This window comes from Halyomorpha halys, unplaced genomic scaffold (genome assembly GCF_000696795.3).
Source record: "Halyomorpha halys isolate HHAL.00 unplaced genomic scaffold, Hhal_1.1 Scaffold476.1, whole genome shotgun sequence".
NCBI lineage: Eukaryota > Metazoa > Arthropoda > Insecta > Hemiptera > Pentatomidae > Halyomorpha > Halyomorpha halys.
In genome coordinates this window covers 657056-675313 of record NW_027115949.1, presented here as the reverse complement: position 1 = coordinate 675313, position 18258 = coordinate 657056, and the positions used below count along the sequence as shown (strand labels likewise).

At 30.7% G+C, this 18258-nt stretch overlaps 1 protein-coding gene and 1 long non-coding RNA gene across 3 annotated transcripts; one reads left to right on the top strand and one right to left on the bottom strand.

Moving 5' to 3' along the window:
- Positions 1-225: 225 nt before the first annotated feature.
- On the top strand, positions 226-7871 carry LOC106683302 (uncharacterized). Its single transcript, XR_001343531.2, has 3 exons — positions 226-462; positions 4032-4073; positions 7764-7871. It is a non-coding gene; the product is annotated as an uncharacterized lncRNA (long non-coding RNA).
- A 2862-nt stretch (positions 7872-10733) lies between these two features.
- On the bottom strand, positions 10734-11775 carry LOC106683301 (uncharacterized). Of its 2 annotated transcripts, XM_067052914.1 has the most exons (3): positions 11566-11775; positions 11323-11490; positions 10734-11254 (listed from the first exon to the last, which is right to left on the bottom strand). In XM_067052914.1, the coding sequence occupies exons 2-3, from the start codon at positions 11488-11490 to the stop codon at positions 10784-10786; spliced, it is 639 nt and encodes a 212-aa protein (XP_066909015.1). In that variant the 5' UTR covers positions 11566-11775; the 3' UTR covers positions 10734-10783. The 2 variants fall into 2 exon arrangements, with proteins under 2 accessions (XP_066909015.1, XP_014280160.1); XM_014424674.2 differs by having other exon boundaries at positions 11323-11775.
- Between the last annotated feature and the right edge of the window lie 6483 nt (positions 11776-18258).

Below are 18258 nucleotides of genomic sequence, written 5' to 3'. Positions count from 1 at the left end.
AAAGTTAAGTTACATATATCATTTTGGAACTTTGAAAAAAGAATCTTATATTAACATAAATATTTTCACCACACATTTCAGACAGAACGTAGATATAAAATTTGATATACATAAAATCAAACATCAGGAAAAAATTAAATTCAAGCAAAATCAAAAAGAAATTATCACTATATAAAATAATATAAATCGGGCCAACAACGAATAAACAGATGTAAAAAATTTAAATTCATGTTACTCCAAACTTATAAACACATAAAACATAATTAATAACACTAAATATGAATAGACGAAATAAAAAACAGAAATAATGCACTGACAATCCTTTAGAAAGAGCGGTTACGTTTAAGGCAAAACCGAAACAAACCAACATTTACTTTCCTCCATTTCACCGCAAATCAGTTCTAGCTCAAACCTTGAATTAGGTGTATTACAGAAATGTAGAACAAACTGTAATGAACAAATGTAAGTGATGTTTTTATCAAGTAATCCTTTAATTGTAATTAAACTTGAATTATACCCTGAACCTTATACCTTTTTAATAATTATTTGAAGAAATTATTTGTCATAATTCATAAGGGCTTTTCAATGCTAACAATAAAGTTACGTAACGTTGCCGCTGATACATCTACAGAAATATAAAAATTTCTTCAATAATTAATTTAAAAAATATAGTAAAAGGTTTCTCTTTGTTCTTGTTTCCTGAGAGTAAGGGATTTGGCCAGGTTCAATCCTAGTTCATTTTATGACGCATTAATTTGGGCACTATAGGAGAATAACCTACCACCCAATGATGTTCAATTTACAATTTATTTAATTTTTTTATTTTTTTTTATTTTTAAGGTAATTTGTAGTTAGCTTTTGAGAATCGATTAGTGAGCTGTATATATAAAGTCTTCATAGGATGAATAGATAGGCAACCTATTCTATTCAGTATGAGACCGTAGAAAGTTGTTCCACAGCCTCGTGAATTGAAAATCAAACTCACTAACATCATATTTAAAATTGAATTCACTACTGCAAGTTAAATGTTTTTTCCATTCTTATTTTTCTTAAATATTTAATAAATCAGGTCCTGATGTTTTTTTTTTGGTACAAGAAAGATATAAATTGTCGGTTTTAAGATATGCTACTAATTAAAAGGTATTTTTTAATGGAAATGCCTGAGGTCTTGAAATTTTGTTTTAAGAAAAAATTCTTCATCCCGGCCGCTGTAAATATTTCCTCAAAAGATTCATGTCGTTTCATTATATCAATAAAAAACGATGAGAAAGGAAGTACATTTTTCGGGGTCATTTCTTGGAGATCTTTTTAGGATCTATCAGCAATTTTAAATAAGAAATTGAGTGTCGATTGCGTGAGTATTTCATTTTCTTCTGGTTGATTATTCTTGACATTTACCATAAAATTAAATCAATTAGTCTTAGAGAGTGGGGACTGACTGAGGTAACAGATCATGGTTTTTTTTTTGTTTGATTCTAAAGACCAATTAATATTTTTTTAAAAAATTAACAAACAATGTTAGTTTTTTTCAGATTTTGGATCAATTTTTATTCAATATGATTATATATAGGTAAAAAGCTTTGAATTTCGTAAAATAACTTAAATACTAAGATTTTGTCTTTTGAATTACTACAAATAATATTTAAAGTCGTTTATTTGCTTATTAAATTCAATTAATCCGATGGAATAATTTTCATAGCAGATTTGTCAGTGAAATTACTTCATGAGAGAAATCTGTTCTCAGGGCGGTCCAAAACGAACCAATGGCCAATTATCTCTTAGAACCTGTTTCCAGGAACAGTTATCAACACAATTTTAAATTTTTGTATAATTTTCTGTACGGATTTATTTTTAATTAGGAATTCTTTTATAAAAATCAAAATTTATCGTTTCCTGTTATAAGATTAATTCATGACAGACAGCAAAATTATTGTTATTGATAAAACTGACATACAAAACATATTAATTACTTCATATAGCGCAGCACTTATCACACATTTTTTTTTTGTTTCGGATCTTGGTATCATGGAGACCTTGATATTGAGATATTAAGATAATTGTACCATAAATTTTAATGTTCAAGATAATTTTATCTACAGTAGATATATATATATATATATATATATATATATTTTCATGGTGTGGTTTGTAATAAAACGGCGAATTGCTTATCTATGAAAGCTCCATAAACACATTTCTTTTTTTTCAGGAACTTGAGGGAATTAAAAAAAAAAATAAACGAAAAACATTCAGTATAACAAAAATTTACAAATCATCATATTTGATTATTTTTGTCACATGATTTGTTTAGTTTGAAAATAGTATGATAAATTGAATATTAAAAACGTACTGCTTGGATGAACATTGAATTGAATTTAGTAGTTTTATTTCAATGCGTTAATAGTAGCAATATAATTTAAATAATAAATTGGAAAAATGGGCGTAGATAAAATTTAGCAATGTATAAAATATATTTATTGCAATTTACTCATGTTAATATTTTGTTGGTGAAGTAATGGACTTTATCAAATTATAAAACGAAATTATACATTGTTTAGACCCATTTTTTTTTGGTAATTTTGAAACATATACCTAATTGTATAAATACTAAATTATTCATAATAACTAGTACAATACAAAACTTGAAAGTGTTTGTTAACATTTTATTTTTCAAATCTGCTTTAACTCAATTAATTTATCAATAATTTAACCAATTTTATCAAATATCAATTTCTTCAAAATATCGACTTATAAATTGTTTAAGTAATAGTGTCATTGGTTCCAATTAACCAGTTATTCATAACAAAAAATCCTCCATAGAATAAATAAAGTAGTATATAATTTGAGCAGATCAATATTATGCTTATTTAAAATAATTAAGCATTGATTATAAACTTATTTCTTACCCTTTAATTTACAAAGAAGACAATGTATTGTTATTCTTATCCGAAAAATTTCACTTTCTGTATTTCAAATAATTCGACTTGAAACCGATTTCGAGCCTGCTTTCTATGTGCAGAAATACCCCTATATTGCATTCTATAATAGAAATATCCTGTTCAAATTGCAAAGACCATCCGGCCCGAAGAAAGTAACGGTCCAGTACAAGCAACCGAGGCCCTCCCTCCAATACCTGAGATCCTGTTTTGACAGACACTTTGACATACCAATCGTAGGGCAGGGGTCGCTCTATAGTAAACAAGATGTCAGCTGTCTGTTCTACGTTTGAGCTATAATTATAGTGCCTGTAGCTCAAACGATATACACAAGCGGTGTGTCATAACTTCTTCTGAGCGGAGCCACTCCCAATCTCTTTGTGAAGGGTGCCGTAGGTGGGGCGAGCAAGGAGATGAAGTAGAGGTTCATTATAAGCTCCATCATCCTTAATAACCTATTATTTAAAATATCTGAATTATCTCGTCAGCAATGATAGATTACATCGCAATGTCACGTAAAGATGAAAAGAAAAAAAAATTAAAACAGAAAACAAGTTATTTATATTGTCTAATCTTCTTCTTCATGACTCAAAATAATACAATAAATAGTCTCATGGAAGAACATCGTATTCTCCCAATTGGTTTTAGTGTTTCTGTTATGACATTTTTTGGAATCCCTTAGAGTTATAGGAAACTTCATTACATTCCTGAACATATCCTCCAATGTAGGATGTAAACGGTTTTTAATCTAATTTTTATTCAGATTCGAATGAATAAATCGAAAAAAAAATGCTATTGGAAATTTAAATTCATATCATTTTGGCGACAGTCTGATACAAAATAAATCCAATGAAGACAGCTATGTAACAACAAGGGTTGTTTTGATTTCTAAAGTCCCCTTTCTCCTGAACAATTATTCATGAAATTTTAGGTTGACAAAAAATAGAAATTTGGTAACATACATGTCCAAAAATCTTTCGGTTCAGAAATACTCGATAACATCTAGGCAGCCAAAATAAAGTGTTAAACCGAAACAGTTGTTTAATGACAAATACTTTTTTTATGCAGATAAATCTAATTTATTTTCTGTTTTAGATTCACTACTTGCAGAAGAGTCAGAAAACACAGAAACATCCGGTAATATTATGTTTTGTTTTAATGTCTACATCAAAAATATTATAATTAATATTTTCCCATCACAGCTTAAGGCATCCTTTTAAAGATTATTACAGATATCACAAAAATGGGCGTCTTAAATCATAGATATCGTAAATTTCATTATTAATTTATATTGTTTATATGAAAGAAATTGTTTCGTATATTGTTTTTCATCTCATTTTTTCTGAAATAACACTTAACTGATTTCAGTAAAACGTTTTGATCAGAGATAATTATTAAATTTGATTTACTTTCACACTTTTGGTATGTAAATTCTTCAAGACCTTAAAGATAAGCCTAACCTCCTATGTGGAAACTGAAGTCTGTTCACACTAGTATTATTTCTAACGACTTCGTCTTAATTTTTTTTTCTCCAATAATCTACAGTTATTGAACTTTCTCATAATGCATTATTATAAAATTTCTATTTAAATTTTATTTTATAGAGGGAAGTAGTAGATTAAACACAAAGTTGACAATAACTGGTCAATTTTTCTATCGACATAATAATAATCTTTGGCCTTAGATGTCCCTGAATCATCATCAGTTATAAAATATTAAAACAAATGATTAATTATCATAAAAAAGACAAATAATAAATACATCAATTTACAATAACAATAAAAATACCAGCACTCAGAACTAAATCTAATAATTCTTAAGTATAAATTCTGACAACCATTCTTTATACTTCTAAACTATTTTACTATATAAATTCAATTAATTATATAAATAATACAACTTAAAAATAAATAAATAATAGTACTAACTAGATTACTGAATGAGTATTGAAGATAAAAAATTTAACATAAAAAACTAACTAAACAACTAAGATGAATGAACCTAAATTCCGTGTACACTTTTTTCAATAATTCATTGTAATACAGATTATATTTTATCCCTGGACAACTGCATACCGTGGCTTCACAATCATATATTTTCCTATTATTTCGTGTTATCAGAATACCTGAGTAGTTATTAGATTTCTATGAAGAATAAAGCAAAATTGTATTTGCCAAAAAAAAAAATATTTTTGTTTAATTTATACTACAATTTATACATGAAAAATCAATGAAAAATCGAATCTCAATTAAAAAATTCAATTTTGTAATTGTTCTATACATTCTCCCAAGACTCACGTATATTTCAAAATTGTAATTTTATTTTTATTTTTTTTATGAAATCAATACAAAACTTTTTCCCCATTACAATACTCTCTATACCTCAGTGGTAAGGAAAGTAAAAAAGATGTAACGGAAAATTTTATTTTGATTTATCAAACTGAAACCAATTTGTGTGACCTTGTTTATCGTCTTATTAGTTTTTATTTCTATCTTTATGTATGTCGTTTTTAGTTATTCCCCTGTTGTGCTGAGGTTAATGGGTACATTTCTGATAACACTAAACCCATGATAAAAGCTCCAATATCTAACAATAAATCCAAATAAAATATAGCCTACGTCAGATAGAAACCAGTTAAATGTAATTAGGAGCTTTCAACTTATTAGTAACGAAAACACATTAAATATAATTAGGAACAGGGTTCAATATACCAGTTATCTTCCTTGGTATAAATGACCACTAAAAAAAGAAGTCCAGTATTGAGGCATTTTTCGTATCTTTCATTTATTCATCATTTTTTTATTTGTTGAATATTTTAGCCTTATAATAAATTTGTTTTAACAGTATGTGTTGCGGTGTGATATTTTGGTGTGCTGAATGTTAAGCTTCTTCTGTTCTAACTTATTCGGCAAATATAAAATATTTGCCCAAATGCCACATACTTGGAATGTTATCGAAGTAAATGAGTGGTTTTGGAAAGTTTCCAATGAATAACGAAATGCATATTGATCGGATTCAGTTTATTCGAAATTACAATTGATAAATTTATTTTCTAATGTTTACTTAGTTAGTTCAAAGGAAAGGGAATGAAATCTGCTGTCAGGGAAACCGCTATATTCAGTATACTACGGTAGTAATAAAAGTTGTGATAAGAACAAATAGCTTTCAGCGTTCCTTACGCCGATATAAAGTATAAATATCAGGACCTAATGCACTTCCTTGAGAAATCCCGCTTGCTGAGGTAGTTCATTTACTCAGCACAGATAGGGCTTAAAAGGCTAGACGCTACGTGTCTCGAATAGCGCTTCTCTCGAGAATAAAAATTCCTTCTTTATTCTCCTTGGAGGATGATATTTCAACGAGGATGTCTTCTAGGATTCAGGACCACATAAGGAATAGCGACTTCCACAACACTTTCACACTGAAGCAACTGGCCATTTGCTATGTTGACGTCTTTACAACCTTTCATCGAACTTCTCGTTAATTCGCAAGTTCTAAAGTACTGGTTTCTCCTTCTGATTCAGATTTCACCAATCAAAAAAAATTGTATAAGTGAACAAGCCTTTCGGCTCCCACGTTCCTTAAAGTTTTTTAGCGGACAAAAAAAAAATCACGTTTCTCAGTCCGATTCGAAAGTAATAAATGTAAATAAAAAAACTGGCAAAAGTTGGTCAGAAAAGCTAATGAAGGAATAAATAAAACTATTGTAGTAATAAATTAAAATCAGAAAACTAAAACACATTTATTTCCAATTACTGGTTGAAAAAAATTATGGTTTTATACAATTAAGTATGAATAAATTAGATACTCTGAATATTACCCATATATGTGAAAATTGCATATTTACTATAGCTTAAATGAATGAACAATCAAATTAAACGTTAAATGATAAAGTAATGAACAAAAAAAAAAATGCTCAAAACTATTACCTTACTTAAAACAGTTTTATTACCAGCTTAATGTATGCTCCCCTGAACTGAGGTAGATGATCGTAGTACAGTGTTTGTAGATGAGACTGTGAAACAAAAAACTAGTCACATACCAGTTGGATCATTAATAAGTTTCGTGACAAAATTTTTAACCTTTTTTTTTTAGGTTTTTACTCACTGCAGTAAAAAAATAAAATGAATGAAAAATAATATATAGGGTACCCTAATGATGAACTTATGTGCATTTCGACAGGTAGGCTTTTTGAAAAATAATGGTCTATAAAATGGCACTGTAGTCGAAGTTAATTGATGATTTTTTTTTTTTTTCCGATCCCTCTAAAACAGAAAGAAAGATGAATTAGTGAGTGCTTGATGATTTAATGATTAATGATTAGTGATTTAATTTAACTTTATGAATTAGGAGATGAACCTTGAACAGAAGTTATACAAAAAGAACTTTAAGTATGATTAGTATAGATCATAAATTATAAGTTAATTAAATAAAATTATTTAAGCCTATATTGGCCAATGTAATATTATTCAATCAAGCCAGAATAATTAAATTTAGTTTTCGAATGAAGATCTAAAACTGTTATGCTCGAACTAGCTCGCGGTATCTAAATATATACTTCAAGAGATGTAACCAGTTACGGACAAATAAGAAAACATGTATGATATTCGGCAGTCATACGATTATAAACATCACCTCAAATTGGCAATTTAAAAAAAAAATTCCAAAAAGCCCAAAAAACTTCTGTTTTATTTCTTATTAATCAAGCTACTTCCTATGCCTCTAAGCTACTCGCTTCCCTACGTGCCCAAAACAGTTATTATAATTAGTAACAGTTAATAATCAGTTTTTTTATATAAAGTAAAATTTTATTGTCCTTTCTCATAGGGTAATAAGAAAATCAGCAACAGGACATTCTCCAAAACTAGGTTATTCTCAAGCTACTGCCTCAGACGACTCAAACCCTTCAGGGTGCCAATAAAAAGGATAACATCTTTTATTCATTAAAAATAAATAAATAATTTAACTAAGTTTATCAAATTTATTTTTTGATGATATAATTTTTAAGTTACAAAAATTCCGACTATAGTTGGTACAGTTACTACAGTCAGCACACATAATGTACACCAAAGCCCAAACGTAATGTTTCATAAAATTCTTTTCAATATTTAAATTATAAAAAATAGAATTTAATGTGATTCCTACAGTACCGTAAGCAGGGATTTTATCTACTGGATTCCTAGTACAGCCTTAAACTTTTCCCCTGAACAACTAGGATTGTCACAAAGTAACCTCAGTCTATGATACGATCCATGGAATACGTAAAATTCCAAATTTATTTTATTGTTTATAAACTAATAGCTAACTTATAAATATACCTAAAATACTTTTTTTTTTAATTGTGAATATTATTATTTTATTTTTTTAAATATTTATTTATTGCTATTTACAACTGTACATTATAATACATTTAGTAAATCTGAAATAAGTTAAATTGGAGTGTTACAGGCGTGTAGAGAAACTACGCATTGGTAGCACTCTGACATTTTACATTAGCTGGTCTCGTGGCCATCTTCTTTTCAGGCGCCTGGGAGGATTGTCAGGAATGGAAGAGGATGCAAGATTAGAAACTAGGGGGTTTGAGTGGTTAGAGAGTTTATAATGAAAGGAGTGATATCTGGTTCGGGCTAGATCGGTTACATAGGGAACATTAAGGTCTTTATGTATGATTTTATTTGTGACAAAGTAAGGAGCATTGAGGATATTACGAAGGATTGAATACGAGAGGAATTCGAAGGTTTAGTGGAGCCCCAAAGCTCAACTCCATATGTCCAGATTGGCCTTATTACAGTCATGTAGATCAGTCTTTTGTAATGTGTTAGAAGTTTAGACCGTTTGTCTAATAAGTGCTGTAATAGTCGAAATCGACGTGCAATTTCCTGTCTTTTCAGTCTGGTGTGAGGCAGCGGATAAGAGTAACATCATTAAATGAAACTGTAGGGCAGTCAGTAGGTTTACGACGAAGAGTAAAGGTGATTTGATGGGATTTGTTGGAATTTATCTTAATCCCCCAATTACAACACCAATCTTCGAGGGCTGTGATATGGGATTGGAGATTTTGGGATACAATTAATGGGTTATTATTAATTTTAAATCTAAAATAAAAATAAATCTTACAAAAAATAAAATATATAATTATTATTTGAACTAATTTCAAGCACTGATTTTCTCAAACTTTTGTATTATAGAAGATATCTCTGTTCTTATTTCTCTGTCAATCTCTAACCGAGAATGATACTCTAGAACTGTTGCAGAAAAAATTTTCATATTAGTAAGATGTTACAAATCACAATGAAATTTCTTAAGCATTATTTGTTAAAACAGGAAAATCTTTCTTTACTCCCATCAAATATATAACCAAATTACTATATCATTGAAACATCTGCTTTGATAAGCTTCCCTAAGATAACACAATCATCAGTTCTTGCTCTGCTGTCAAAAAAATAAAATAACAAATATATCCAGACATGTTTCTTGTGTATTCGTATTTCGATATGGGAAGAAACTGAATGTAAAACGAAAATTGGTCCCAATTTATGATAAAATATCTTTTTAGTAATTAGCACCAAGTTTCATATGATATATAATCATGGTCGTTTATTCGAAGTAGAGAAGTATTACATTTTAAATAATAAATCTAAAGAATATAACTAATTCCTGGACGGAACTTTTGTTCTGGAAATCTGTAAACTTGCATAATGCTTGTAAAGAGGATACGATTTTTGTAAAGTTGGACCTCGCAATTTCGTTCAAAGTTGGTTTCACTACCAAACTGAAAAGTACTTCCAAGTTAGCCCCATCGTATTCAGGCCTAGAAGCTCCGAAGTGTACATTTTCGATCTTCTGAACCAGCATTTCATTCAGCTCGAGGCATTTCTCACCACCGCGGTGCAAAGTGTATTCATTCAGTAACAATCAAATTAAAAGAATTTCAAAGAAAGAAAGGTCAGATGAAAAGATACAACAGAATGGAAAAAAAACCAGAAAACGAACGACAATGGTTTGGAAAAAAAATTAAAAAACAATCCAAGCAAAGGAAAATAGTTTATTAAAAAGCTCTTTTGTAAACAAAAGAAAATGTATAGGCAGCCATATTCGATCAACCTCCTGTAACAGGTTATTTTTAAACGTAAGCGAAGAGGAACTGAAAACTGTAATCGGCCCCAAAAATTACAAATAAATATGGTTCCAGTTATACAACTAGTCGAACATCATTGATCATTCAGGAAGTAGTTTAGAAGCAAACTTGAAGACTAATAATAATAATATAACCGCATATTTTGCCGAAGATGCAATGATTTGAAGAATTAGACAATCCTTAAAAAAATAACCCCTTCGGGCCAAAGTAATCCTAACACAAGAATACCATTGATCCAGCTAGAAAATTACAAAGAAAGTAATACCTAGTACATAATATATAGAAAACAATCAAGAAGTCTTTACAAATATTTATGATGGTCGACTTGAGCAAAAGAAAGGTCTGAATGGTACTTGAATTAAAAAAGTTCTAAAAACTGGACTAAAGTAAGCCAAAAGGACGGCACTATGGTATTTGAAAAGAGAATTGTGGACTACCCAAAATCGTTTTGCTGATCCTTTATTTATTTTTTTTTTTTATTCGAAAATAATATTTTTATAAAAGCTGCAACAACCATTGCATTAGTCCTTCCGGTTACAAACCGCTGGTTTCATTAGAGCTGCCTATGGAAAAATCATTGTTCAAAATCTGGCCTAGAAGAAAAAATATCTTTTTAGTAATTAGCACCAAGTTTCATACAATATATAATCATGGTCGTTTATTCGAAGTAGAGAAATATTACATTTCAAATAATAAATGTAAAGTATAACTATAGAAGTGACATAACTAATTCCTGAACAGAACTTTTGTTCTGGAAATCATTAACCTTGCATAATGCTTGTAAAGTGGATTCGATTTTTGTAAAGTTGGACCTCACAATTTCGTTCAAAGTTGGTTTCACTACCAAACTGAAAAGTCCTTCCAAGTTAGCCCCATCGTATTCAGGCCTAGAAGCTCCGAAGTGTACATTTTCGATCTTCTGAACCAGCATTTCATTCAGCTCGAGGCATTTCTCACCACCGCGGTGCAAAGTGTATGACAAGTGGAAGGAGTTCTCCCGAATCCTAACATATCCAGACATGTTCTTTTCATTTACCATTAGGTGAGGTAACAATATGGCCATCAAATGAAATCCGTAATTGACTTCGACGATGATACCGTCATCTTTGACTTCTTGCCAGCAGTCACCTGTCCTTTGGAGGGAGTCTGCACCCAAAAATAAAGCATCGTAATATTTTACCTGTAAAAGTGAGTCAGTTTTGAGAAAAGTAATAAATGATGTGAACATTCTTAGTATGAAAATCTTACTTTTGGACCCAAATCAATTTCTGGAATTGGTATTCTCGTCGCTCCTACTAGACGTTGGCGAGCATTCATCCTTTCTGCAAAGTGGGCGAATGCAGCATTTATAGTAGTCCTGTTCTGACAAAAAACTGCAAGAGTTGAGAGCAATACTAAGCCAACGAACTTGTACATCTTGAAAAAGCGAACTGATCATTATTGGCAAGAGTCAAAAATATATACCAAAACATAAACATCTGAAGTACTAACAGTTTAATGTTCCAGATTTTAGTTTAAAATTATAATATAGCTTCTTTTCCTCTGTGAAATAAAAATACACAGTACGAAAATTGCTCAACGGATTCGTTATGTGATACGTCGCTTATTGAATGATTTTACTTACTTACTTGTACTTACTGTTTGTACTTTTATCGTATATTGTACATATTTGTTTGTATTTAGGCCCCATACTACATTATAACATTTTAAATAACATATGATAGTTCAGTTTGCCTTTATTTAACAAGTGTGTTCATATAACCAGTTAACTCTAAAACGTATTCGCTCCATGAGCATTGTGATGTTTTACCATTGAAAATATAATGGATTGAAAATGATAAGGTAAATGTGAGTGATCGGACAACGAAACTTTGTTGTCATCGATTTTTTAAATGATTTATTAATTTTATTTGTTTGTAACCGTGTTTATTATTACTCATACACACTTTTTTTTCTTAATTAATTTCTAATAGATTAGAAGCTATAGAACTGTGACATAACTTGGACTGAAACTAAATGGACTGCGTAAATTACCCTACACGGTCAGTCGAAATGATAGTAAAACTAAAAACTGACTATCAAATTGTAATGTTAAAGGAATTATACCTGTAGACGATCGGACCCAGAGGTACCTCTCCAGCTGAGACTAGGACCTTCCAGTTTGCCATGTTGACTCTCGATATACCCTTGCCTTGAATCTATACTTGACTCTTGACTCTAAGCAGAGCCAATCTTCTCTTCTTTCGGTGCTATCAATAAGGGGAAGATTATTCATCAGGATTGTCGTGTTTATAGCGTTAAGTACAGGTTCACGGCCAGTTGTTTGCCCTTCTACGGCAATACGGAGATCATGTATATCCCAAGGTGGCACAGACCGTGAGCTTATCGCGGTGCGTCTCACTAAACCTTCCTCTTCGTTGTTCTGGGATGGATCATCCTTGCAGTAAGACACATTAATGAAGATATTAGCTCCCTCAAGAGCGGTTCCTAGTTATCTACATACTTGAAGGATCCTTCTTATGCAGTGGAGTCAACTTACCAAGGGCCACTCTGAACGGAATACCCAAGAGATTCTTTGTAGACTCTACGACGTTCTCTCCCACGATCTCTGTTTCTGCGAGCGCACTTCATTTCGATATACCCTTGCCTTGAACCTATACTCATTACGAAGTACAGTGAGCATCTCGTCACACCTGCATTCTAGGACGACAGTCGGGCCTGGTAGAAGTTAGATGGTTAATTGTAATAAAAACCATGGGACAGGTCGAGCCCTCGCCTTCCGGTGCTGGAGGGAGTTCTTGGTGGCATCTCGGATGGCATTGGTAATCCCGATCTTTCTCCAAGGATCGGACCAGGCCATATAAATCGGGAACTTCACTTACCCAACTCGAGGAGGAAGTGTCGTTTAAGGCCTGGTTTTATTTTAAACTATAGTTGTTATTAATATAAAAAAAATCCGAATTCATCACTGCTGATACAAATAATGCTTGTAAATAAATTAAAAAACCTTTAATCTTTAACCTGGAGACACTCCCCACTACCTTCGGGATTCAGAGTTGAGATACCGCCAAAGTATTAATACTCCTTTCGATACGATACTTGTTTTTATTTTAGTTATAAAATATTGATACTCAATTAACATTCATCCAATTTCTGGGCAATGACATTCGATTAAGATATAAAAAGCCAATACATGAATATAAAAATACAAATTTAGAAACTAAATTAAAAAAATAAAACCCGACTAGGGAAATTAGCCTATCCTACACTATCCCTTCTAAGAAATCTGGTGTTATTGCATATCAACTTAAACATATTAGTGGCTCGTTAATGAAGTATTCTTCTACAAATAGGAAACTTGGTATAATAGTTGGGTGCCTTAGATTATGCTCTACGGTATTTTACCTGGTCTATTCAGCCGCATGTAATTGTTAATATCAAGATACAGAGAACTCTTTACGTTTAAACATAAAGAAGGTATATTGATGTTTTTTTTTCAGAAGTCTTGAGTTTCCTTCACATATGGAAGGCACCTAATTACAATATCATGTTTTAATAATTATAAGCGAAAACTTTATTAACGACCCACTACTACAGTTAAGGATCTTTGCAATAACACCGCATCTCATACGTATGACAGGGTTAGTCAGGTTTTATTTTTCAATGAAAATTATTTTCATAATAGAATTATTATTTTCTTTTACTGTTGTGTCACTTTAGAATGAACGTGTGGTTAATTTTTAGTAATCAATCGACAACGTTTTGCTTAATATGATATTTTGCTTATCTTTGCAACCTAAACAATTTTAAAATTAAGTATGAATAATTAGGAATACCACCCTTGATTGGAATTAGAAATACCTAAATATTAATAGGAACTTTTACATCGAAAATTACAGAAGCTGCTTTTCTGTTATGTAAGGAATTCGAAAAGGAAGATGAAGGGATATAGACTGTTTCTGATTAATATATAACCTTTGGTAAAGAATAAAAAAATAGAAAATAGTTTAACAAACCTTCTCTAAATTAAACGGAAATGTTATACAATATGATGGATAAAAGCTGACCCACTGTTAATGATTTGACTGTACCATGGTCCTCTTATCCAGTGGATAATTTATTTATGATTTCGTTGTTAGAAACCAGGCAGTAATTAAGTTCCTATATTTTCCTTATTCAAACTTTAATTTATTCATTTTCACAATGACATCACTGGCGAATATCCTAATAAGTAGCAACATGTTCAATTGCTTCAGTCGCCACTAACCACCCAATTCAATCTAGGAAAACCACTGAAGTCAACAAGAACCTTGTGAATAAATGTAATATCACAAGAACGATGATACAATTAAAAATATGTTAGGTGTATACAGGAAATACTATGTCATCTTCACCTCACCAAAAAAAAAAATTGAAGAACCATGGAAAACTATTAGAAGGGGATAATTACACAAATATTTTTCACAACTCTGTCACAGATTGTAACATACTTTAGTGCTGTCATAAGAGTTTGAAGGCTCAAAGAAATTTAATATCAATCTCTAAGTGGTGCAAAAATAAAAATTGAGCAATGCTTTAAATTAACTCTTGAAGAACTTAGGCTAAAAGGTCGTAGGAATTTAATCTCAAGTGAGTCCAAAACCTTGAGTATCTTATTATCAAAGTATTTATCTGTTTTATTATTTTTTTTATTATTATTATTTAATAATAAGACAAGGTTAAAGTTAAATAGGCTTGAATTGTTGATAAATTTAATATTGTTACTTTATTGAGAGAGAATTTCCACGAAATATGAGCCGTTCTAGAATCAAAAGCTGTGAATTGGAATATTAAAATTAACATAAACTATACTAAAAAAAATCATATAGTGTCCATTTCCTTTTTTGATCCATCACTTCCTTCAAATGGTTAATAAAGTAAAGTTTTTTTAACCTAATACCAAGAATGATACACTTTTTGTTTATTATTAGTCTCCTACTGGTCTATAGGTTTTATTTTTTTATAAAAGCTTGTTTAAAAATCTTCAAAAATATATAATATTAGGAATATTTCACGATTTTACAAAAAATAAAATTGTTTTATCAAGGACAACTTCTACTTTTCAATTTAAAATAAATTTTGTTTTGTCTAATTTGCTTTAATTTAGAAGTATCTAATTTAAACAGTTTTGTAGTTATTACTCCCCATCCCTATACAAAGACTACGATTGAAAAAACAGTAAAATGTCATTATGTTGAGTAAAATATCAATTTTCTCCTGTGTGTATGTGTACATATATAACAACATTTCTAAGATATAATAAAGACTATATTATAAAGGTTAGACTTTAAGGTCATTGAAAGAAATGAAAGGAGAGACTAGTCGATGAAAAAATTATTAGGACAATTTACTAAAAATATACTCATAGCTATTAATTTTCCTTACAATGCTGTAAAACAATTATAAAGAAGATTTTTAATATAGTTCAAGACAGTTGAGCTAAAGTTAAATTTAAACCGATAGATCATGATTATTTAAAAAAAAAATTTTTTTTGTAATTAACTATGTTTGTACCCAAAATTTGTAAAAATATCTCTACTTGATAATTAAATAAGTCTAATATGACGGTCGAAGAACAGTACACAATGATTGAGCTTACAGCAACTTGAAAAGGAAAAAGAAGGTCCTGAAATATGATTTCATACACCCTAAAACGATTTCACAATAAATCTTATACCTCCAGGACCAGGGATATAATAAATAGGACCAAATGACAAAACGACAAAGGTTCCAATAAGCCGACAGCCATTAACGAGATAGCTGTCAGTGCTGATGTATTAATTTGACAAAGGACCGAAAACAAAAAAATGGGTTCTCAAAAAGAATATACAAAAAAGACTGGCGGACAAACGACAGTATAATTACGAGAAGATGGGCCATACAAATGTCCACCCCAAGTGCTCTGTGGCAATTCTCGTTGAGGAAACACCCATGTGATCCATTATAAACGTTAAATTTCTATTAATACAAGCTTGTAGTATATATTTGTAATAGTTTTAAATAAATAAAATTAGGAGGTAAGAAAAAAAAAAATAAATAAATAAAAAAAAAATAATACAAGCTGTGTTTTAAGTAAAATAAAGAAATTAAAATACTATAAAAAAATCAAAGAATCATTCTAGAGATATCTCGTTTCATCCATTGATTTGAAGGATAGATTTATAAATAATATATAATATAATATGATTTGATGTGGTGCGGTATGATATAATATAATGTAATGTAATTAAATGTAATATGATGTGATGTGATATAATATATTATAAAATATGATAAGATAAAATAAAATTTTTAATCACCACCGCAATCAAGTAAATCTTTTTTATGTTCTTAATAAAAATATAATAAAACTTTACTATAAATTATATCATAAGAAAAATATAAAGAAATCTCGTATTACGTTTTGAGTGAACATTACTCACTGGAATGTCCTGCCAGTGATAACTTGAGAAAAAATTACCCAATTGAGTAATTACGCTCTCCTCAAGAAATGTGTGTAAATCAAAATCCACAATTAATATAAACACAATATTTCAACACTGGTACAATAACGACTAGTAATAGCACCTGAAGTAGATGACCCAAGAGCTTCCTAAATTTTAATAATATATATCATTTTTACTGCAGGTGATTGAATTTTATTCAATCATTATTATTATTATTTTAACTAAGGTTAAATCCAGACTGATTAACGGATCCCTATTTCCGCAGCTGCTTTCTAATAAATTAGATGGGCACATCCGTTCTTTCAATCAGAAAATAGATAAACATTCGACAGGAATATGGCGCAGTATACAGCCTCACCTGTAATTAATATATACAGCAGATCAGCAATGTATAAGATGATAATGCCAAGCCCCGCCTTTGGAGAGCAGGGAAAACGTAAATCAAGGAGTCCCCTAGTTCATAGTGTGTCAGGCAGTAGCCGAGGAACATAAATTGTGCAGTTGGCCGTATGTCATAGGTCCGCGAGTCCCAGGGAGCAAGCAATTACACCAGTAGCAGTGCGGTCATAAATCCAATTACTCCTAATAATTACAGCCTGGTAGAAGGATTCCAGCTCCATAACTGGAGCCGGGCGCTCCTGGAATTATGTATGAGATTCCAGGAGGGAGTGCTCTGGGATATGTCGTCGCCGGCGCTGTGGTTGATCTGTTAATTAAGGAGGCTGTGGATGTTACAGCCGTAGAGTTGGTTATTTAAAGAGAACGTCGTGCGATCTAATTGTACATGTCGACAATAGTAGGGAAGGTAAAATACAATAAAGGATGTTTCTATTTTATACGTCAAATTAGTTTCGAATGTGGTCCGAACAGGTTCATTATCAAGATACTGCCTTATACATCTCCGATGATAAGTATATTGAACCAATTACATTTTATTAGTATAAAGTAATATATTTACAAATTCAAAAACATTTTTTTGCTTGTTTGTTGTTTTAAAGTTCACATCTGTATTTAATAAGTGCACACCAAGTAAATGTGATTTGAGTCATATCACAATTACATGATACAGTCTTGTGGATCTGCCCATTGGCAATATATGGAACATCAGTCTTTTTTTTTTTAAGGCAATCCACATCGAAGGTGTTTTTGTCTAGTTATCTACAGGTGACCAACCTATTGTAACCATAGTGAAGAGGTCAAACTTTACATTTTTGGAACCGCCACTTAATGAAAAAGTCAACGCTCTAGGCCATATTTGAACTGGCGCCGCCCGCAGATCTCAGAACGATAGACCAAAGCCTAATCATCTGAGCTACGGACGGCCCCAGGCTCCTTACAGATTGTTTTATTTGAAACAATGTAAGCAGGATTTTATAAAGGATTGGATGTAAGTGGAATTCGATGGTTTAGAGAAGCCCCAAAGTTCATCTCCTAGTCTAAGTAAGCCTTATTATGACCATGTAAATGGGTCTTTTTTAATTAATTGAAAGTATAGACCGCTTGTCTAGTAAGTGTTATAATAGTCTAAATAGACGAGCAGGCTACTATTGCATTCTGTTTCATTAGGAGTCTAGTAAGTAGTCTAGTAAACTAAAATAAAAATATAATATTAATATAAATATGAAAGGTTTAAAATAAAACATATAAATTATAAAACAATAAGAATTATAGGTTTCTATATAACGAGATATTACGAAAA